Source organism: Dasypus novemcinctus, chromosome 6 (assembly GCF_030445035.2).
Source record: "Dasypus novemcinctus isolate mDasNov1 chromosome 6, mDasNov1.1.hap2, whole genome shotgun sequence".
Taxonomy (NCBI): Eukaryota; Metazoa; Chordata; class Mammalia; order Cingulata; family Dasypodidae; genus Dasypus; species Dasypus novemcinctus.
Window position 1 is genome coordinate 90731255 of NC_080678.1, and position 22760 is coordinate 90754014.

The 22760-nt window shown below is 43.1% G+C and overlaps 1 protein-coding gene across 7 annotated transcripts in view; it reads left to right on the top strand.

The window, feature by feature from the left end:
* MARCHF8 (membrane associated ring-CH-type finger 8) overlaps positions 1 to 22760 on the top strand; it is a 288365-nt gene that overhangs the window by 262004 nt on the left and 3601 nt on the right. For all 7 annotated transcript variants that reach the window (XM_071215893.1, XM_071215892.1, XM_004451088.5 and 4 more), the window contains 4 exons: positions 17718 to 17800; positions 18010 to 18852; positions 20226 to 20406; positions 22267 to 22414. In XM_071215893.1, the coding sequence (XP_071071994.1) occupies positions 17718 to 17800; positions 18010 to 18852; positions 20226 to 20406; positions 22267 to 22414 (1255 nt within the window). The remainder of the gene's footprint in view (positions 1 to 17717; positions 17801 to 18009; positions 18853 to 20225; positions 20407 to 22266; positions 22415 to 22760) is intronic.

Here is a 22760-nt window from a genome sequence, read left to right on the forward strand (position 1 = left end):
TTTTTGCATGGGGTGGTTCGCCTTACGGGGCACATTCCTTGCCTGTGGGGTTCCCCTATGTGGGGGACACCCCTGTGTGGCAGGGCACTCCTTGCACATGACAGCACTGCGCTTGGGCCAGCTCACCACACAGGTCAGGAGGTCCTGGGTATAAATATAGAACCCTGGACCCTCCATATGGTAGGCAGACGCTCTATCAGTTGAGCCACAACTGCTTCCCTTTTTTAATTGAAAAAAAAAAAAAGAATTTTAATCTGCCAAACCTGGCCCCTCCCTCAGATCTCTTGCAAAAAGAAGGCCCTGGGGGCTAGGCAGGTCAAAGAGCTCCAAAAATTTTTCCCCTTTCCCAATAGTTTCTATATTCAGATTTCTATATGACCTTTCCATACTGCTTAGCCTAATTTGGGTTCTAGGAATATTTATTACATATGAAACAGCATATTTAACTTCTAACAATTTGAATAGAGTTTTTTAAAGAATTATTTGTTAATTTGATATTATTATCCTGATGGATGAAGATATACACTGAGCAAATAGGTAGACATGAAAAGTTTGACGTGGAAGTACAACTTAGTTACTTAAAACTTTTCCTTTTTTTTTACAAAACAAGTTTAACTGTAAAACAACACTTGAAGGATCTCCCTGAAAACTTTTCTTTGTGGCTTCTCTAGACTACGGATTTGGGATTTACCCCCTTTGTGGCTTTCTTAATTAATGGCTTATAACCAAAATGTTTCCAATGCTATGATACAGTTTTTCTTTGCTTCAGAACTATAAGCAGAGACGAGGGGTGGGGCCAGACTTGCACTTACCATAAACAAAGGCAAACTCAGTTTATAATTACATCACAATAGTTGAAGTCTAGGGGCTAGGTGAAGTTAATTATAAAATAACCATAATTAAAGGTAAGATTGTTATAATTACATTACTATAGTAAGCACTAGATAGACTTGAAGTAGTCATAAGCAAAGGTAAATTAGTTTAAGATTACCGTTCCAATAGCTGAAATCTAGGCTACTTTTACTCCATTGTATTAATTTCAGTTTATGGTTCTCTATATATATATATAAAGACACTTATACAATGATTTCAACTCTTAGTTTCTAGAAAGTTTTTACTTAAAATCTATTTGGGCACCTTTATTTATTAACTAAGCAATTAAAACTATTTTATTAGGAACCACTTTGTGTAGTTTTTCTGCTTTTCCAGCAATTAAATAAATTTCACTTGTGACTTATGCATTAAATCCACTAACAAGATGGTATTGGCATTTAATGGTTTATTTTTAGGTTACCTTTCACCGTTATCCAACTTGTAACCAGTGAACCCCAAATCTGATTACCTAGGTACAAGCAAACTTGACAAAGTTAAACAGAGGTTTCAAAGTTGAACACAAGGTTATGCACAGATTAAAACGGAAGAATTTAGGAAGGGGACTTGGCCCAGTGGTTAGGGCATCCGTCTACCACATGGGAGGTCTGCGGTTCAAACCCCAGGCCTCCTTGACCCGTGTGCAGCTGGCCCATGCATAGTGCTGATGCGCACAAGGAGTGCTGTGCCACGCAGGGGTGCCCCCCGTGTAGGGGAGCCCCACGCGCAAGGAGTGCGCCCCATAAAGAGAGCCGCCTAATGCGAAAGAAAGTGCAGCCTTGCCCAAGAATGGCGCTGCACACACAGAGAGCTGACACAACAAGATGACGCAACAAAAAGAGACACAGATTCCCCTGCCGCTGACAACAACAGAAGCGGATGAAGAAGACGCAGAAAACAGACACAGAGAACAGACAACTAGGGGCAGGGGTGGGGGGAGAAGGGGAGAGAAATAAATGAATTAATCTTTAAAAAAAAAAAGGAAGAAGAATTTTATACCTTTAGCATTTCTAGGAACTTTTTAACCTTAATTGATGGTACATGAAGTTTCTTTATTTTGTTCACTATTCACACGTTTTATAGGCACAACTGAGTTTAAACAGAGAAATTTGAGGTTTATTTCCTCATTTCTTTAAGGAGACACGACATGAGGTTTCTAAGCTTCAGTACTATCTGTTCCTTTTTTTTTTTTTTTTTTTTGTACACTGGTTTAACTGGAGTTCAGAGTTCCACACAGAGGCTGCTCTGTGGCCATGCGGATCAGCAGCAGGCAGAACTTCCTGATTCCTGAGAAGAGATTCCCATGGGGAGCCCACTGGCATGCCAAAAGCTGTGCTTATCATTCTAGGAAGAATGAAAAGATACCCTGTTAATAGACTGACCCCGCGTCCCAGAGTTCCAACCTAACCAAAGTTCACCATTTCACACAATTCAATACCACCACCTGGAGGCTTGAAAACATACACTGGAACCAAATAAGTGGACAAACACTAAAGAGCCATGGCACACAGACAGAAACACAGAGCCCCTCAGTTTGACTCATAATTTTCGTTTCTCCAGTATGACCATTTCCAAGTTTTCTACTTTTTACTTTTTACTTTTATTTTTAGGAGGTTTGTTTAACTTTTGGGCTACTTTTAGGCTTTGGGGGGAGGGGAGCTTACCTTTCTTTAACACATGTCAGGGGGAACTGAGTTACAGCTAGTTAATTATTGCAACCTTAGTGAGGGGGAATTTCTAACAGGGCTGTTTGCCTTCCCTTGCTGTTTACAAAACAAGCTCAGTTGCAGTCCAGCATTAAAATTAAAAGACATTTCTGGCTAAACTTCTCCATCACTCAATTCATATTCAGACTAAGCTATCACAAAAACCAATTCATTTTTCTGTAACCAAAATCTTTCAAATTTAGACCAATTCTTCAGGGTGCATCTCAGTGGAAAGCTCTGGTATACTGACCCCTTATTTCCTATGGTGGTGGAAAGAGAGAGAGAGAGAGAGGAGCAAAAATAAAGGCACAGACCTTCACTATCTTAGTGAAGGCAAACCAGATGCCAGCTCACAGCCAGCTAAAACCAAACATCAGGCTTTTTTTTTTCCTTTTCAGACCTGGAGAAGACGGCTCCCCCCCAAACTTTTGGGGGTGCTGGGGTCCTCTTGGGAGTTGATCAGGGCCCCCTCTTCTAATGTTCACAGTTAGGCTTTTCTTACACTATGCTCCCAGGGGTCTTACCCATCTGTCGTGTGGAGCTCCTTTTTTGTTCTCAGGATTTCTGTTAGATCCTTTGATGCCTCCAATTTTTTCCCAGGAGGGCTCCAGTGGAGCCCACAACCTCTTTCTGGTCTAAAAGGGGTCCAGGGGCACCCTGAGCTGGAGTTCGCCTGGGCCCTCCCGGCTTCTTTGGAGGCATCCTAGAGGACAATGATATGCTGCCATCTCTGCCCTTCATTGCGATCCCGGACAAGCCCCCAGAAAATGTAGTGGAAGCAGAGAGAATTCAGTGATTGTGTATTGAAAGTCAGGATGTAGGAATTCCCTGAGAAGGAAGATTTATTATGACTGGGCAGCCCAGCAGACCCCTGTCCAAAAAGCTGAGCCCAGAGTAGGGGCTTTAGGTTATTTTTATACAAGAGACACATGTGGTAGGGCCAGGAGAGGTTTAGGGGTCAAAAGACTTTCTTTGTTAGTTTTTTAGATTTCAGGGGTTTCTTAGAATACCAGCTAAGCTTGAATTAACATATCACCCACATTCCACGTAAGCTTGAATTAACATTTGCCCACATTCCAGGTAAGCTTGAATTATTGTATCACCCACATTCCATCTGGATGTATCTTTGAGTACACATTCGGTCTATATCCTTTCTGAATATTCAAAGCCTGTAGGGCCTATGTCACTTAATTGGCTTTCTAGAAACTAGGCACACTCAGATACAGAATTAGATAAGTTTGAATTCATGCACAGGCTATTTTAACACCACAACAGAAAACTCACCCAGGTGATAGAAACTGTCCATGTAGAGGCAAGATTTGTGCTGGGAGATGTCACATACACTCACGTCTGAACCCTCAACTGACAGTGTAACAGAATCTCTTGATTTAGCCATCTCTTATTTTGATATTTCATAATGTCTTTGTAGAAATAGAGTGATGCAGTGACTCTCAAATTATTTTGACCATGATCCATAGTCAGAAATAGGTTTTACATCGAAACCCAATTCAGTCACACACACAACTGAAGAAGAAAAACTTTCCCTGAAAGATTTCACCCTTATTATATCAGATGCACTTGGACACTTTCTATTTTCTGTTTTATTTCATTTTTTTAAAAATGCAGGTCATGACCTACTAAATCAATGTCTTTACCTTTTTTTCCTAAAGTTGCAAAATTATTGTAGTTGGTTACACTTCTGTAGTTTTACTTCTTAATCAAACTTTCAGTTGGATATTTTTTAAAAATTAATTTCTGTTTAGGAAGCACCTACTCATCATCTAATGGTTAGGAAAGGAGCTCCCTGAAAATTCAGTTCCCCCTTCCTGTCCAGGTGCCCTGGTCTCCTTCCATTTTTTGGAGATAACCACTGTAAGGAGCTTGTAAGTACATATCTTTCTCTTGATAGTCTTTGAACATATAAGGACAAATGGCAGTACACTCATTTCTTTGTTGTTTCATGTCATGTATCCATTATCTGATGTATAGTTTTCCCTTTTTTTTTCCTCATAATAAACTTTATTTTTAAAGAAGTTTTAGATTACAGAAAAGTTAGATTGAAAATATAGGGGATTCTTATATACCCCATCTCCTCCTGAGGGAAGGGGTAGGGAATAATAGGTAGAAGAACACACGGCATTTTTAGGGCGTTGGAATCATTCTGCATGATATTGCTATGATGGATATCCTTTTCAACCTCTTCCAAAGAGGCTTCTGGTATTTTACATCAGCACCCCTTTGTGACTAATACACTTGTGTATAAAAACCCAACCTCTTCCCAAAAAAAAGAAGAGGAAGAATTACTTCCTTATTCATTCTCTGAAGCCTACATTACCCTGATACCAAAGCCAAATAAAGACATTACAAGAAAATAAAATTACAGGTCAATATTCGTTATGAATATAGATGCAAAAAGCTTCAACAAAATACTGGCAAACTGAATCTTAACAGTATATTAAAAGGATTATACATTCAGCCAAGTGGGATTTATTTCAGAAATTCAAGGATGGTTCAACATAAGAAAATCAATCAATGTAATACACCTCATTAATAGAATGAAGGAAGAAACCCCCATGATCATCTCAGTTGATGCAGAAAAAGGGTTTAACAAAATTCTACATCCTTTCATGATAAAAACATTCATAAAACTAGGTATAGAATGGAACTTTATCCATATGCTAAGGGGATTTGTGAAAAACCCACAGCAAATATATTAAATGGTAGAAGACTGAAAGCTTTACCCCTAATATCCACAACAAAACAAGGATACCCGCTTTTACCATGCGTACTCCACATTGTATTGAAAACTCTAGCCAGAGCAATCAAGCAAGAAAAAGAAAAGGCATCCAATTGGAAAGGAAGAAGTAAACTATCCCTAGCCATAGATGACATAATCCTATATGTAGTAAATCCCAAAAAATTCATACGAAAGCTACTAGAACTAATAAACAAATTCAGCAAAGTGGCAGGAAACAAAATAAATATGCAAAGTCAGTTGGGTTTTTATACACAAGTGTACTAGTCAGCCAAAGGGGTGCTGATGTAAAATACCAGAAGCCTCTTGGCTTTTACAAAGGGTATTTATTTGGGGTAGGATTTTACAGATACCAGGCCATAAAGCAGAAGTTATTTCCCTCATCAAAGTCTATTTTCACATGTTGGAGCAAGATAACTGCCAACGTCTGTGAGGGTCAAAAGATGGAAACAACCCAGGTGTCCATCATCTGATGAATGAATAAACTGTGGAATATACAGATGATGGAGTATTATGCAGCCCTAAGAAGAAATGAAGTTGTGAAGCACATGACAACTTGGATGAACCTGGAGGACATTAGGTTGAGTGAAGCAAGCCAAACACAAAAGGAAACATATTGTGTGAGTGTACTATTAAGAACAAAATATACTATGAAAACTCATGGAATTAATAATTAGAATATAGGTCACCAGAAAATAGAATGAGTTTAGAGAATGGAACGCTGAGGGTTAATCTGTGCAGAATTGATAAAAAGGTTGTTTGTAAATTTTTGAAAATGAATAGAAATGGTGAGAGCACATCATGGTATTTATGATTAGCAGAGCTAATATATGGGTATGACAGTGGTTGAAAGGGAAAGTCTAAGAACATAAATGTTACCAGAAGGAAAGATTAAAAAATGTAACATAGGACTGTATAACATAGTGAAACTGCATATGAAATATAAATATGGATATATTCACATATTGGACTGTTTTTTACAAAAAATAAATACAAATAGATGGAAACAGAAAGCAGCTATGTATTGGCAGCAGAAGTGCAGAGAAACTGAGAGGTGATGAGCATAATGAAAATGCTCTAATAATGATTGAAGTGATGCATGCACAACTATGTGATTATACCAAATACAATTGATTGTATACTTTGGATGGATTTATGCTTTATTAATATGTAGTAATAAAACTGATTTGTTAAAAAATGAATACTAACAAAATACGGTGCACAAGTTCTTTTTATATTAACAAAGAAACCTATGACTTTTATGGTCAAAATTAATAAAGGATGTTTTCCAAAATGATTAATGAACTCATTATAATAAAGATCAACCAATCAGAAAAATGAGTTTTTGCTTTCTTTTCAGAAAATATTACGAAGTACTTGACATATAGATGTGAGCAAAGAGTATGCAGTATATAGAGAAAAAATGTAATTTGAAGGTGTATCAGGCAAATACTAAACTTACTGTGATAATTTTTCTGGATTTTATATTTGTGATATGTGCCACCTTTGCAAAATGTCTGTAATCTGTTGTATTCTTTTTTGTCACAAATGCATAATGTTATGCCTGAAAAAAAAAAAATAGAAGAAGTAGCTCTCCTGCTCTAAACTTTAAGTCCTCCAGATCTGAAAGGGCTCTCTGGAGTGGTGGAGCATACTGATCATTTAATCACATGTTGTGCTTAGGAGGCAAGATTGGAGAGAGGAAAGGACAGAAGAGCCTGCGGTACAACAAAGCCTGCAGGAGACCACTTACAGACCACTTACAGACACCGCCGGGCCTGAGTTCACGCCCCTCAGGTTTTATATATGGACAGGCCACTGAGTCAGCACCTGCAGGAGGTCCTCAGGGCATTGTTACCAGGCTGAGTAGATTCTCCCTTGCTTTATTATTACTTTTTTAAATTATTTTTTAATTTTTATTCATACTGTTTTTTAAAATTTATTGAAGTATATCCCTCATACATAAACATACATAAACAATAAGTGTATGGTAATAGTTGTGAACTTACAAAGCAAACACGCATAACATCGTACAAGGGTCCCATACATCAACCCTCCACTACAAATTGTGAAAGAATATTGTCAAAATCTTACTACTACTATAGTCCTTATCTTACATTTTGTGTATTTTTCCCCAACCTACCCTACTATTACTTTTTAAATATATATTTTTATGACAGAAATTGTAAACTTCTAAAAAAATCATGCACATGTGAAGAATTCACAAACAACTCCCCTCTATCAACACACCACACTGTGGTGGAACATTTGTTACAGATAAGATCATCTGATTGTCACCATGTCCATAGTGTACATTTGGCACACATTTTTCGTACTGCCCCATTATCAACACAGTACATCTTTGGCATAGAAACAAGAATATTATATTATTATTGCTAACCACAGTCCATAGATCACTCCAGTTTTATTTTTCCCATGCTTCTCCTCATTCCCACCACCCTGCAGTAATGATGTACATTTGCTTTAGCTCACAAAGGACACTCTTGTATCTGTACCATCAACCACAGTTCTCATTCACCTCTTGATTTACTGTGCTGTTCAGTTCCTAGATTATTCTCTAGCGTTGTCAGTTGGCTTTTACAACATACCTACTCTACCATTTTCAGCCACATTTATAAACTAGCTGTTACTCATTGTTTGTTACCATTCATTATACATTTCCATTAAAACTTCTACATATACTAAACATCAGTAGTCCATCTCAGTCCTCTTACCTCTTTTAAGAATCTGCCACCTACTACCAGATCTTGAAGATATTTCCCTACAATTTTTTCTAGAAGCTTTATGGTTCTTCCTTTTGTATTTAGGTATTTGATTCATTTTGAACTAATTTTTGGATAAGGTGTGTGAGATAGGGGTCCTCTTTCCTCCTTTTGGCTATGGATATCCAGTTCTTTCAGCCCCATTTGTTGAATGGACTGTTCTGCCTGAGCTGTGTGGGTTTGACAGGCTCGTCAAAAATCACTTGACCATACATGTGAGGATCTGTTTCTGAACATCAGTTTGGTTCCATTGGTCTATGTGTTTGTCTTTATGCCAGTACCATGCTGTTGTTACCACTGTAGCTAGGTAATATGATTTAAAGTCTGGAGATGAGGGTTCTCTTTCCCTTAAGATATTTCTGGCTATTCAGAATCTCTTACCCTTCCAAATAAATGTGATAATAGTGTTTTCAATTTTTTAAAAAAATGCTGGTAGAATTTATACTGGGATTGCTTTGAACCTGTGTATCAATTTGAGTAGAATTAACATCTTAATGATATTTAGTCTTCCAATCCATGAGCATGGAATATTCTTCCAATTATTTAGGCCTTTTTGATTTCTTTTAACATTGAGTTGCTGCTTTCTGACTCGGGGTACTTTACATCATTGGCTAAGTTTATTCCTGACAATTTGAGTTTTATCTGTCATATTTTATTTTCACCATTCTTTTGATACCTTTAGTTACTTTCATTGATATAATCTTCGTGTCTAGACTCTCTTCCAGGCCTCTCTCTCCTGTCTTCTTTTCAGGCTCTAGCACACCCTTTAGTATGTCCTGAAAATCTGGTCTCTTGGTTAGAAATTCTCAGTTTCTGTTTATCTGTGAATATTCTAATCTTGCCCTCATTTTCAAAAGACAGTCTTGCCAGATGTAAGATTCTTGGCTGGAAGTTTTTCTCTTGTAGTGTCTTAAATATATCAGACCATTGTCTTCTTGCCTCCATGGTTTCTCTGGTGAGAAATCAGCACTTTATCTTATTGGGTATCCCTTATGTGTTATGCATTGCTTTTCTCTTGCTGTTCTCAGAATTCTCTTTCTCATTTGACATTCTGATGAGTATGTGTGTCAGAGTTGTTCTTTTCAGATTTTTTTGGATGGGAGTACATTGTGCTTCTTGAACATGGATATCTATGTCCTTCAATAAGGTTAGGAAATTTTCTACCATTATTTCTTCAAATATTCCTTCTGCCCCTTTTTTATTCTCTTCTCCTTTTGGGACTCCCATGATACATATGTTTGCATGTCTTTTGCTGTCATTTATTTCCCTGAGACCTTGTTCAATTTTTTCCATTCTTCTTCATCTATTCTTTGTGTGTTCACTTTCAGAGGCCATTTCTTCAAGCTCTCCAATCCTTTCTTCTGCCTCCTCATATCTGCTATTTCATGATTCTAATGTTTTGTTTCTTTTAAAGATTTATTTATTTTTTTTTATTTTCTCCCCTTCCCCCCCCCACCCCACCCATTTTCTGCAGTGTCCATTCACTGTGTGTTCTTCTTTGTCCATTTGCATTCTTGTTAGCGGCACCAGGAATCTGTGTCTATTTGTGTGTGTGTGTCATCTTGCTGCATCAGCTCTCTGTGTGTGCAGCACCACTCCTGGGCAGGCTGTGCTTTTTTTGTGCAGAGCGGCTCTCCTTGAGGGGCACTCCATTCACATGGGGCACCCCTACGCAGCGGACATCCCTGCGTGGGATGGCACTCCTTGTGCACATCAGCACTGTGCATGGGCCAGCTCACTACATGGGCCAGGAGGCCCTGGGTTTGAACCCTGCACCTCCTATGTGGTAGGCGGATGCTCTGTCAGTTGACCCAAAGCCTCTTCCCTCCATTGTTTTTTCAATTTCATTTATTGCTCCTTTCATTCCCTATAAGAGCTGCTATTTTTCTGTGTATGATTTCACATTCTTCTTTGTGCTCATTCAATGTCTTACTATCCTTAATCTTTTTAGCCATCTCTTTGAATTTATTAAGATTTGTTTGAATATCTATAGTTAGTTGTCTCAACTCCTTTATGTCATTTGTAGGCTTATCTTTTTCCTTTAACTTGGCCACATCTTCCTGATTCTTGGTGTGGATTGTAATTTTTCGTTGGTGTCTTGGCATCTGGCTTACTAGAGTATTTATTGTGGGTGCAGTTTTTATCTTTAGTATGGCTTCCTCCCCTTTCTCCCTTGCAGGTTGTTCAGTAGGAACCAAGGATGTAATTGGTGCTATAAGCTGTGGAGTCAGCCCTCGTTGCCCCAGGGACCAATGAAGCGTCTCCTTACTTTCTCCTTTTCTGGGGTAGGGACAGAGCCATAGCTGTGTGGAATAATCCAAGCCATGCAGGCCTAGACTCTAGTTGCCCAGAGAGACTGATGCCCTTTCTCCCCTGCCTGCGGTGGAGATGGAGCTACAGGTGTGGGCAACAGTATATGCAGTATGGTTCCAAGATGACCGACCGCAGTTGCCTGGTAGACTTTCGATTATTCAGTCTGTGCCAGCCAAAGGTACCTGCAATTACCCAGATAGGCTATTGCAGGGCTTGCCAGCCTCCTCCCTGCCAGAGGTGGGGCTGAAGCCTAGTCTAGGGCTGCAGGCCAATCTAGGTGAAAGAAACCAATTCCTGCTGACACTGTGATTTTCAGTCAGCCAGGCATCCCCTCATGCTGGGGGAGAGTCAAAATGGCAGCACCGGCCTCTTTCTGACTTGGACAGATTCATAGCCTAGCTGTTCCTAGGGTTATACCTTAGCCAGCCAAGTCTACCAATCAGTAGCCAAAATCAGTGGCCAACCATCCTCTGCTCCCCTGTTTTGGGGAAATGAAGCTTCTAATTCCAGCCACAGTATAGCTCCTAGGGTGGCTTGCACTGCCAAAGTAGGATAATCACTGGCCTCCGCGGCTTGGCTGATAATTTCCTGGAGAGGCTGGCACAGGTCCCCCCAGCTTCCTCCCTCCTGGAGGTGGGTCTGGGGCCTAGGCTAGAGCTGCAATCTGGCCTGGGTGGAAAGAAGCCAGCCCCCCACCCCCAGCAGTGATTTTCAGTCCACCCCTCTTAACCTCGTGCTAGTTGCGGAGTTAAGATGGCAGCTACCAGCCTCTTTCTTACCTGGACAGGTTCAAACTTTAGCTTTTCTTAGGATTGTACTTTAACCTGCTGAATTTACTTCATCAATAGCTGAATTTGGTGCCCAATCTCTCTTCCTCTCCCAGTTTTGGAAAGTGGAGCTTTCAGTTCCAGCCACAGTACAGCTCTTAAGGTGGCTTATGCCTCTTTTGGAGGATGGGCACTAGCCTCCATAGTGTGGAACGCTCTACTTACGAATCTTCTCTGTGGATGAGCAGTCTCCTCCTTCCATTCCTTCAAGGATTTGCAGGATGCTTTTTTGGTCTCCTGGATCCCCTAAACAGGTGCTTTAGCTAGTTCCAGATAGCTCTGTGTATTTACCAACTGCCCTGTAGCAGGAGCTGACCCCAGGAACTCCTTACTCTGCTGCCATCTTGTTGGTTGTCGCTTTATTTTACCTTTTTAATTTGATTGACTTTCCATTGTGGTAAAATATGTGTAACATAAAAATAATTTTAACCATTATTAAATTGATAATTCTTTGACAGGAAGTACATTGACAGTATTTTGTAACTTTATCATCCCAAACTGAAATTCATACCCATTAAACAATAGCTCCCTATTCTCCCCTGTTCCCACCCTTGGTAACTACTATTCTACTTTCTGTCTCTATGAATTTGTTTATTCTAAGTTTTTCATAAAAGAGAAATCACAAAATATTTGTCCATTTATTTCTGTTCTGTTTTACTCAACATGATATCTTCAAGGGGCAGCCATGTTGTAGCATGTATCAGTACTTCATTTATTTTTAGGCTGAATCATATTCCATCGATGTGTATACAGCATTCTGTTTATTCATCTGTTGATGGACACTCGGATTTTTCTATCTTTTGGGTTTTGTTTATGATGCTGCTATGAATATTAGTGTACACGTATCTGTACAATTCCTGCTTTCAATTCCTTTGGGTATATACACACCTAGGAGTAGAATGACCAGGTGTGGTGGCTTCGAGCTATGTACCCCAGAAAAGCATGTTCTTAAACTTAATCCATTCCTGTGGGTGAGAACCCTTGTAAATAGGACTTTCTGATGAGGTTAAAGTATGGCTCAACTCAATCAAGGATGAGTCTTAATCCTATTACTGGAATCCTTTATAAGCAGAATCAAATTCAGATAGATGGAAAACCACGGAAGAAACAACCAGAGACTGAAAGTTAAAACACCCAGAAAGGAAGGGAGAAGGTCAGGAGAGGCTGTCATGTGTACTGTTGTGTGATAGAGGAGCCCAGGACCAAATTACTAGAAACCACCCCAGAACTGATGAGGCCTTGCTTTGCACTTATCCTTGCCTCAAAACCTGAGCCAATAAATTTCCATTGTGTAAACTAACCCATTTCATTGTATTTACTTTAGGGACAAGGAAACTAAAATACCAGGCCATGTGGAAATTCTCTGTTTAACTTTCCAAGGAACTGTTATTCTCCACAGCAGCTGCACTATTTACATTCCTTTCAATGATGTAACAAGGTTCCTATTTCTTTACAGTCGTCCCCAATATTTATTTTATTTATTTTCTGTTTTTTTGTGGGGTTTTTTTTGTTGTTGTTGTTTTTTAATAATAGCAATCCTAGTGGATATGAAGTGGTATTACTGTGTACTTTTTAACTTGAGTTTCTCTAATGGCTAATGATCTTGAACATTTTCTTTTTTTCTTTCTTTTTTTTTTTTTTTTAAGGCGATAACGGGTTGAACCTGGGACCTCATATACGAGAAAGCAGGTGCTCCACCACTGAGCTACACTCACTCCTTCAATATCTTTTCATATGCTTATTGGCTATTTTTTGTCTATCTTCTTTGGAAAAATGTCTGTTCAAATCCTTGGACCAATTTTTTTAATAAATTGGGTTGTTAGTCCTTTTTGTTGCTGAATTGTAGGAGTTCTTTATTCTGGATATTAAACTCTTATCAGATAAATGGTTTCCAAATATTTCCTCCCATTCTGTAGGTAATCTTTTCACTTTCCTGATAATGTTCTTGATGCTCAAAAGGTTTCAATATTTTTAAAAAGCAGTTTTATTCACAAACCATTAAATCCATCCAAAGTGTACAGTCACTCTTAGTATAATCAGAGTTGTGCATTCATCACCACAATTTTAGAACATTGTCATTACCCCAAAAAGAAAATCCCCATGCCCTATATATCCTCTTATTATTGAAATTTAGCATTAGTATGTTTCCTTTGTTACAATTTATAAAATGTTAAAATATTACTCTAACTATAGTCCATAGTTTACAGTAGGTGTATTTTTTCCCATGTACCACCCTATTATTAACTCTTTATAATAGTGACATACACTTGTGCTAGTTGACAGAGAATTTTCTTATGTTTGTACTAACTGCATTCATCCTCCACAGTAGGGTTCACTCTTATACAGTCCCAGGTTTCGACCTTAAGTTTTCCTTCTTGTGGCATACTCAACCCTAAACTTCTCCTTTCAACCACAATTACACCCACAATTCAGTGCTGTAAATTACACTCACAATAATGTGCTATCATCAACTCTATTCATTTCCAAATATTTTCAATCAACCTTATTAAAAATTCTGCACAATTTAAGCATCAGTTCCCCATTTTCTACCTGCATTCCATTTCCTGGTAACCTACTTTCTAAATATTAACTCCATGAATTTGTTCATTATTCATATTAGTGAAATCATGCAATATTTGTCCTTTTGAGTCTGGCTTATTTCATTCAACATAGTATCCTCAAGGTTGTCGCATGCATCTGGAATGAATAATATCCCATTGTATGCTTATACTGTATTTTATTTATCCATTCATCAGTTGATAGGCACTTGGGTTCCTTCCATCTTTTGGGAAATGCGAATAATGCCACTGTGAATATCAGTGTTAAATGTCTGTTTGTATCCCTACTTTCAGTTCTGAGTAGTGGGATTGCTGCATCATATGGCAATTCTATATTTAGCTTCCTGAGGTGCCACCAAACTAGTGATGTTGATGATTTTTTCATGTGTTTTTTCACCATTTGTATTTCTTCTTAGTATAATTCTTTTGAAGTCTTTCGCCCATTTTTTATCGGATAGTTTGTCATTTTATTGTTGAATTGTAGTATGGCCACTTCCTCTTGATTTTGGCTTCCCACTCGAGATTTGCCTCCTCCCAGAACACTGATCCTGGAAAATTCTCATTTACCAGAAAAGATCTCCCCTTCTTCCCACAGGGAATACAAGAGCATACATGGCATTTCAAGAGGACCATGTCCTTACTAAAGATAACAGGATGTTAGCTAACTAGGTGATTCCCTCTGTCCTCAAGGTAAAGGAGGGGGCTTCTTACTATACCTCAGTCCGAAATCTCTTGACCCAGAGACACAGAGGAAGAAGTGACACAGCAAGGGGCCAAGGCACAGATAGAGCTGGACATTGCCAAACTCCCTTCTGCCAAGTCTGCTTGGGGTAGGGTGGTGACAACTCTCACTTCTCCACAATATACCATCCCCAGCCTGTGGCCACCATGACACACCTTGGCCTTTCCTAGAGCAGCTGAACAGAGACGCCTTTCGCTGGTAGCCCTGTTGTTCTTTTGTCCGAGATTGAGCCCTTCCATACAGGTTCTTTTGGTTCAATAATTTGACTCTAAGCAAACAATTTAGAATTGTGACAGTTTGAATTTGGTGAATCACCCCAAAAGAAGATTATGTTCTTGAACTAATCCATTCCTGTGGGTGTAAGGCCCTTTTGATTGGATTCTGACAGTAAGGTGTGACTCAGTATGAGTCTCCGCCCTCTTGCTAGAACTTTATATAAATGAAGACCCAGAGACAGAAAGAAAGGAAACTACCATTTTAATCCTGCCATGTGAGAGAGAAGGCTGCAGGAAAACAGAGAAACTGCCAGAGGCTGAGAGAGTTCCCAGAACTTGGAATCAGCAGAGTACAGTGGCATGGAAAGAGGCCCCTAGGGGCTGGGCCCACTGAGCAGCCCAAGGCTGAGTGATAAGCCCTGCTACTCCTGATGGCCCACAGCTGAACTCCAGGCAGGGGAAAGCAGGACCTTGATTTAGATCGCCTGCCATCCTGCTTTGCTACATGGCAGGACACTGGGGCCACCAGTAGCTGACTTTGGTGAGAAAGCATCTCTGATGGTTTCTTGATTTAAACATTTCACAGTCTCAGAACTATAAGCTTTTACCCCAAATAAAATTCCCATTATAAAAGTCAACCCATTTCTGATAATTTGCATGGGCACCCCTGTGGCAAACTAAGACAAGAGTCCATTTCAGTGACTCTAAAGAGAATAGTTGGGGCAAGCGAGTTTTTTCCCAATGGCCAGAATACCGTACTTGAGTTCGGAAGCCTCAGGCACGTCATACCTGGGAGCTGTGGTGCACGTTAGCAGGCTCCATGGTGTCCATTTGTCCTGGGTCCCCTGAGGTCATTCTGTCAAATGTCAGAGTTCCTCTCATCCCACAGAAAACCAAGGACAGTGAGCAGCTTCTGATGAGTTTGCTGTCGTGGGAATTGTTCTAGGCAGAGGAAACACTTAGCTCCTTTCTGCTTGTTTCATGACTTACTTTATAGAGAAAGGATTCTTAAAGTTCTGTGTTAGAACTTTAAGACTAAGGACTTAGGACTCATCTGTAGAAGAATATAAATGCTAGTAAATTACATAGGTGTGTATATTAGTGATAATTTTATATTTAATCTCACTATCAATTGTTGATGGATTGGAAATGTTTTCTCCTTTGAAATAATTACCAGAGTCAGCTGAGTAGCTGACAATGACTTTGCTCTGCCCTGCATTTTAAGTATGTTTGCTTTGTGTGCTACAAGACAAAAGACCCAAAGGGAGCAGAAGGTTCAGGGCCTGCCCCACAGGGACACACTCCAAGGCTGCTGTGGTGGCCGCCGCCTAGTTCCTGGGGCCACAGGGTCACTGCTGGTACTGACTGGTCGCGGTGCTGCCTTTCCTCCACCCAGGACCGAGAAGAGGGCCTCTTGAGGAAGAGAGGCCTTTGGGAGAGCATTTCGGAAAGGGCTACCTACCAGCTTGAGGCAGTCACCTCAGACCCAAAAGAAAGGCGCAGGCTGTCTGCCTCAGGATGTCTTAAGACTGGTGGTCGTAGGAGCTTGGGTTCGCAGTAACACCGATACCAGAGTGCTCGCTTGGCGGTTCTGAAAGCAGAGCCTGTGCCTATTTTCAGGCCAGGCTGGGGGCCTAGGAAGCCCCAGGGGTGGAGCCCGCGATGCCCGAGGCAGAGCGGGCAGCACTGGCGTCGGTCTAGAGGGTACTGTGAGCGCAGCAGAACTGTGAAAATGTCTTGACAGGGACCGTTTGGGGGTGTCAAAAAACATTACACTTCAGATTCTTAAGGTCTTTGAGCAGTAATTTTTTAAAAAGAAAATATCCAGTGTTCACATGCACATTCAGTTAGAAAATAAGCGTGGATTCTCTGGTGACATAAAAGTGGGACCCGTGCAAAGCTGCTTGATTTTTGCATTCTCGGATCAGGTTTCTGTTGGTTAAGGACGATTTAAAATGCTAGTTAGTGTCTGTGCTGGGGAGCAGGAGCTATGGCCGGATCGCCTGTGCTGGTGGCCAAGTCCCCTGGAGAGTGTGGTGGCCCTTCCTGCTCCCACTCCTGACAGCCTCAGGACCCAGGCACGGTGCCCGCAGGCCTTCCGGGGGGTGCCTGCGCGTGGGCTTGTGAGGCTGCAGGACGGTGGGCCGCGGGAGGCCTGAGTAGGAGCTGAGGGCTGGGCGGCAGGGCCCTCGCGCTTGTCTGGCTTAGCCCCAGCAGGAGCCGCACCGTGCCCCGGTTTCTCTCCCCCGCTCCTCTCGGGCCTGCAGCTTCCTCACCCTCCTTGCTCTTTTCTCCATCCTGGCTCCACCCAGTTCAACCTCCAGCTGTACCTTCTTTCACATCTAGCTGCCATTGCTAATTGCCTGATCATCTACATTTTCTCAATTCTTAATTCTGAATCCCGAGATTAGACATCTCCGGCATGTTCTGTGCCTGGCCCCGGTGGGCCCCTGGACTGGCGACGCTGGGGTCAGATGGTCTGCCTTTGTATACCGAGGGCCGGCCGGGACGGAGAGTCCCTGGCCTCCCGTGTGGCCCCCCTCCAGGCGGTGAAGAGCGAGGGCAGCGCTCCCCTCCCGCCAGCCCCAGTTGGGGTGATCCCCCAGGCCCCGGGAAGCAGATACAGACAGGGGCTGTGCCTCACATTTCTCCTGCTTTCGCGTAGCAATGAGGCACTTGTTTCTTGACTTTGGTATGAACTAGTTAAATGTGGGTGCTTCCTACAAATGAACGGAGAGCCTTCCTTACTGTGGCCCTGCCCTTTGAGCTGTACGTTCCCCCAGGTATAAGCAGGGAAGGTGATGCCTGATTGTCTTACGGACTTGTGGGGAGCCAGGGCGGGTCATGTGACACTGTCAGACACTCCCAGCCACAGTGTTGGGGCGGGGGTGGTGCTCTAGGGTTCCCTGACTTGCTACTGAAAACTGACAGGAGCTGTGTCCTTGCAGGCTGGGAGTCCGCCCTCAGCATCAGCTCCGGTATCCACCTTCCCTCGCACCTCCGTTACGCCATCCAATCAGGACATCTGCAGGTAACGCTCGGCTTCAGGAGCGCCGTGGTCCCGTGCCCCCAGAGTGAGCGCGGGTGTCCAGGGGACCTGGGCTGAGCCACGAGCCCCGCTCTCCTGGGCCGTCTGCTCACCAAGTTGGCACACCAGTCTCAACTTCCTCACTTTAATGTCTATTCTCCTTTAAAATTGTTTTCACTTTCTGTGCTTTTATTCCACTGTTCTGCATGCAGTTCCAGTGCAGTGTTTTCTGAGTGTTGTCACCACAGTCCCGTGCAGTCTGCTGTTGTCTTGAAAGCTCCTCAATGCCAGAATTCTCTGACACCAGGGCTTACTGTGACGGTTATCTGTAAAGACACATTGCAGGCGCCAAAGAGCAGTTCCTGTGGCTCCAAGGTGGGGCCGGCCTTGAAACCTGCGAAGAGCCGCAAAGCCAGGAGAGCGCTCACGTTCTCCAGATCCCTCAACGATGTGGGCGAGAAGGCGCAGGAAGCCATGGGAAGTTTTGACTATGTGGAAAGAACCTGTTCTGAAGGAAAACTGGTGCTCCTCCAAGATCCAGGTCTCAGAACTAACAGGTTCCATCATAGAGAAAAACGAAGGCTGAATCAAAAACCTCTCAGTAATTCCAAAGGCTCTTGTGTTTCCTCCCTTCCTGCCCATCGCTCACCTGCTTTGGAGGTGGAAGCTGCCTGGGAGAGCATCCACCTACCGCTTCTGGACGAGAAAGCAGATGGCGAGGCCGTGTCCAGAAGCAAGCGCCTGCTCCGGTATCTGTTCTCGCTGTCGCACAGCTCCAGCACCAGCAGCCTGCACAGGTTCCATGAGCTGGAGAGCTGTGCTGCTCACCTGCACACTGCCAAGTCCTCCAGCGGGCTGGCAGGAAGCACTGGCTTCTGCTCCGAAATGGGTGATGACGATGTCTTTGAAGACAGCATGTCTGCAAAACTGAAGAGCAAGGTCCTGCGAGCACCACTCTGCTCAGTTGAAAAGGACAGCGACCTGGACTGCCCTTCTCCCCTCTCTGAAAAACGCTCCCCCACATCTCCTGTGTCCATGTCAGGAGATGCCTGCAGGTTGGTGCCTGGAACCACCGCTCGGGCCATCTCCACTTCCCGCACCTCCGTAGCCTCTTCTTGCTGTAATAGGTGAAGTCTCGGGACAAGGAAGTGATAGGCAGTTGTGAGTCAATAGCTTTCTCCAGAAGAATGGAGCTTTGATAAAACTTAAAAACCCAGTTTTTATGGCCTGGGTCCCAAGATAGTTTCACTGATGGTAAAACAGGAAGAAGCTACGTATATTAAAGGCCAAGCTGACTCTTCTCAACTCAAAGTAACTACTTTTCTTTACTTTGTGTAAAGAAAGTGGAAGAAAGAAAATAATATCTCCAGATTTCCAGCTTGATGTTCCAGATTTTAAGCATGTCCACTTGGCTGCCTGTCCCCCCACCTCACTTTCTCCTGTTCCCCTGAGGTGTGAAGCACCTGTAGAGCAGGTGCTCCAGCAGCACCCCCACCTGGGATGGGGTCGGACCACCTCACCTGCTTTTCACACCACATCTCGCCTTTCTCTGCCCCCCATCTTTCAGGATTCACTTTCTTACCACTCTTTCACCTTCCCCACTCCAATCTTTCCCCACTTTCTGCTCTTTAGTGCCAGCTCTTGTCATTCTAGCGATTGGATCAGAAATCCCTCTCAGACAAACGCAGCTGAGAACCTGGCCAGGCCCACATGAGTTCCTGTCAGGACAGATCCCTCCCTGTTTCCTGGCTGCCAGGAAGCCCCCTTCTGGTTCTCAAAAGCCCATTAAGTTCCCTGAGGTTAGTAGCATCCCGCTGCATGTTCCCTTGGAAATAATAAATGGTTTTAAGTTAATTCCTGGGGGAAAACAATAACAACTTGCAGCCACTTATAACAGTGAGATGTTTAGATCCAGGAGAGGTCTTGTGATTTCTCTGTCAACTCCCCAAAAAGGGCAAAAGCATGTTGTTTTGGAGGCTGGGGGAGGGGCAGTGACTATAGCTCAAAGCAAGTTTCACCGTCTTTTCTAAGTCATTGTGGTGCATTTGGAAGGTATAGTGCCGTTTTGTTTTACATTGCAATAGTTTCTGCTGATGATTTCAACATCCTGTGTTCTGGAAAATGCTTCTATGTTGTCTTAAAATTGCCATTCTGTGGAAGTTCTTTACATCTTACCCAAAATGACTGCTCTGTCATTTCTTCCATCGTTTTTTCCTCCCCATTGCCAAATGCCATCCAGACTTTCCATTTGGGTACGGTAAGCGAGAAGTGTGTAGCCTGTAGAGTCTGTTCTCATTTGTGTCTGTGTGTTTCTGTGCTGCAACATTAGTTTATGAAAGCTTCCTTTGGGGAGGTGGGCACCCCCTGGCCCGCCATCTTCCCCAGCATGTGGCTCTTCTCATAACGACTGGCTTTACTTCCGGCGCAGGATCTGCCACTGTGAAGGAGATGACGAGAGCCCACTCATCACGCCCTGCCGCTGCTCAGGCAGCCTCCACTTTGTGCACCAGAACTGCCTGCAGCAGTGGATCAAGAGCTCGGACACGCGGTGCTGTGAGCTCTGCAAGTACGAGTTCATCATGGAGGCCAGGCTGAAGCCACTCAGGAAAGTACGTGTTGGGGGTTCATGGACAAGGCGGTACCCCATGACAGAAGTGACCCCTGGATGAGCTGGCGGTGGGGCCCACGGGAAGCCACAGCTGGCACGTTAGTGTCTTTTCAAAGGAGATGCTGGCATGTGCATCTCACAGGGTGGAGGTCATCATGTTAGGTACTGATTGCCAAATCCCACCCCTCGGGAAGAAGCTCTGTAACCCTCCCATCATGGTTTCTTTGCCTTTCGAACCAAGACTCCTTGCTTGTCTGTGTCAGTTATCTGGCACTTGAGCACAGATGGCTTTGTGACATCTTAGCCAGCATTTGACTTTAAATGTACTAACTGTTGATGTCTTGTCTCTCCAATGAGGACCTTCTCTTAGAGATTAGTATCCCCCCAATGCTCAGCACAGTGGGACACAAACTTTTATTTGGGTATGCCTGTGATAAGTACGTGCTGGATAGGAGCAAAAAAGTAGCCATTGGCAGGCACCACATGACACTCAGCTTCCAAGACCAGCTTTGTCAGGGGAGCTCAGCTCCTATCCAGATGTTGACCATTTAATAAGTTCCTCTATATACCTAACATGTAAGGTTTTATATGGAAAAATAGAAGACTTGTTCCTGTCTCAAAAGCTTAATATATCCATTGCAAGGTGAATCCCATAATCAGATAACAGAACATGCCAATGCCAGTTAAGTGCTTTCAGAGAAGGAAATTCTTGTGGTGGGCTCAGGGGCTGGGCAAGGAGAGTGGGGTAACGTCAGAGGATGTCTGGGTTCTATAGCAGCTTTTGAAGAATCAGGAAGATTTGGAAGTGAAGGAAAAGTACTTGAGGGCAATCAGGTTGTCCACACCAAAAAGTACAAGCCAGAAAGTTAAGGGCAAGTGAAAGGATTGAGCTGGGTGTGTCTCATCGGGGAGGAGGGGAGGCGGAGGCACTCTCTGGCTCAGTTCGGAGGAACCCGGATGAAGACACCACGTGAAACCCTTGCAGAAATCAATCTGGATGTTAGAGAAGGCAGGCGCAAACTATAGGAAAAAGGTTTTTCCCACATAAAAACCTTACATTTTGTTGGGTGTGAATCTTGTGATACTTTGACCAATGTAGATGATCCTTGAAGCTCTACTTTCAGTTTCTCCTGCATAGAACCATCTGGAAAAACGCTGTGACTAGGGTTGGCAAAGGATATGCAGAGTGTTTACACTTTGTTCTTTCTCTCTACTTTTGTATGTTTTCTTCTGATTCGGAAACCAGTAAATGAAAAGGAAAATCTGGCTATTTGGCGTAAATTAATGAGCTCCTAGAGGAGATGGGACGGGCAGAGGCTGCTTGTACCAGGAACTATTAGCATCGATATCAAGCTGTCGCTGCCACAGTAGCAGAGGACCAAAGCGTGAGCTCCGTCTGCCATTCACTCTCACGATGTAGTGTGACCATCTGCTAGAGTGCTGTGGCTTCATCCCCCCACCCATCCCTCCTCCCCGTCGTCCATGCCAGTCAGCAAGTAGGGAGACGCACAATGTGGCAGCCGGGCTTGACGTCAGGGCTGACATTACAGAACCCATTAGCAGGCCATTTAATCTCTGCTTCCGAGAGCATATGGGGTTTGCTGGTGCTAGTTCATGGCTCATCCCAACCCAGCTTCTCTTCATTGCACAGAAGGTTGACTGCTGACAGGTACCGGTGCTGGGTTCCTGGTTGGCACCGAGCAGTGTAAAGAGAATGACTGGGTTTTGAGGGACGTTCATCTTGTTTGGAAAAGGGGGAGGGTGGAAGGAAAGGGAGCCTGACCATCTCCAGTGCTTTCCCCATGTTTCTCCTTCCCCACCTCACGAGCCCGAACCTCACATCCTACTTGTTTCTTCCCAGTGGGAGAAGCTGCAGATGACCTCCAGCGAGCGCAGGAAGATCATGTGCTCCGTCACGTTCCATGTCATCGCCATCACCTGCGTGGTCTGGTCCCTGTATGTGCTCATTGACCGCACCGCTGAGGAGATCAGGCAGGGACAGGCCACAGGTACCGCCCGAGCCGCAACACCAGCTTAGCGTTCGCTCTGGGGTCCGCAGCAGGCCGCTTCCCTCCACACTGGTGTCTGAGTCTGTCTGCATGTCTGGGTTTCCCGAGGGGACACCAGTTAGGAGGCACCGAATGTCACGTTTAGCTCATTCTCTTGCTGTGGTGGGGGATTTTGAAATGCAGTCAGAAAAGATCAAATCCTGGAGCCTGTGGCACTTCTTCCACCCTTCCTTGGGTGCAGCTTTGATGGCTTAAGAAGCCTTTGGTTAGAGGAAGTCTAGACATCTCTTGCATTTACTTCAGCTCTTAAGCAGGCTCTGCTGAAAGGTAACGAGGATTTTTCTCT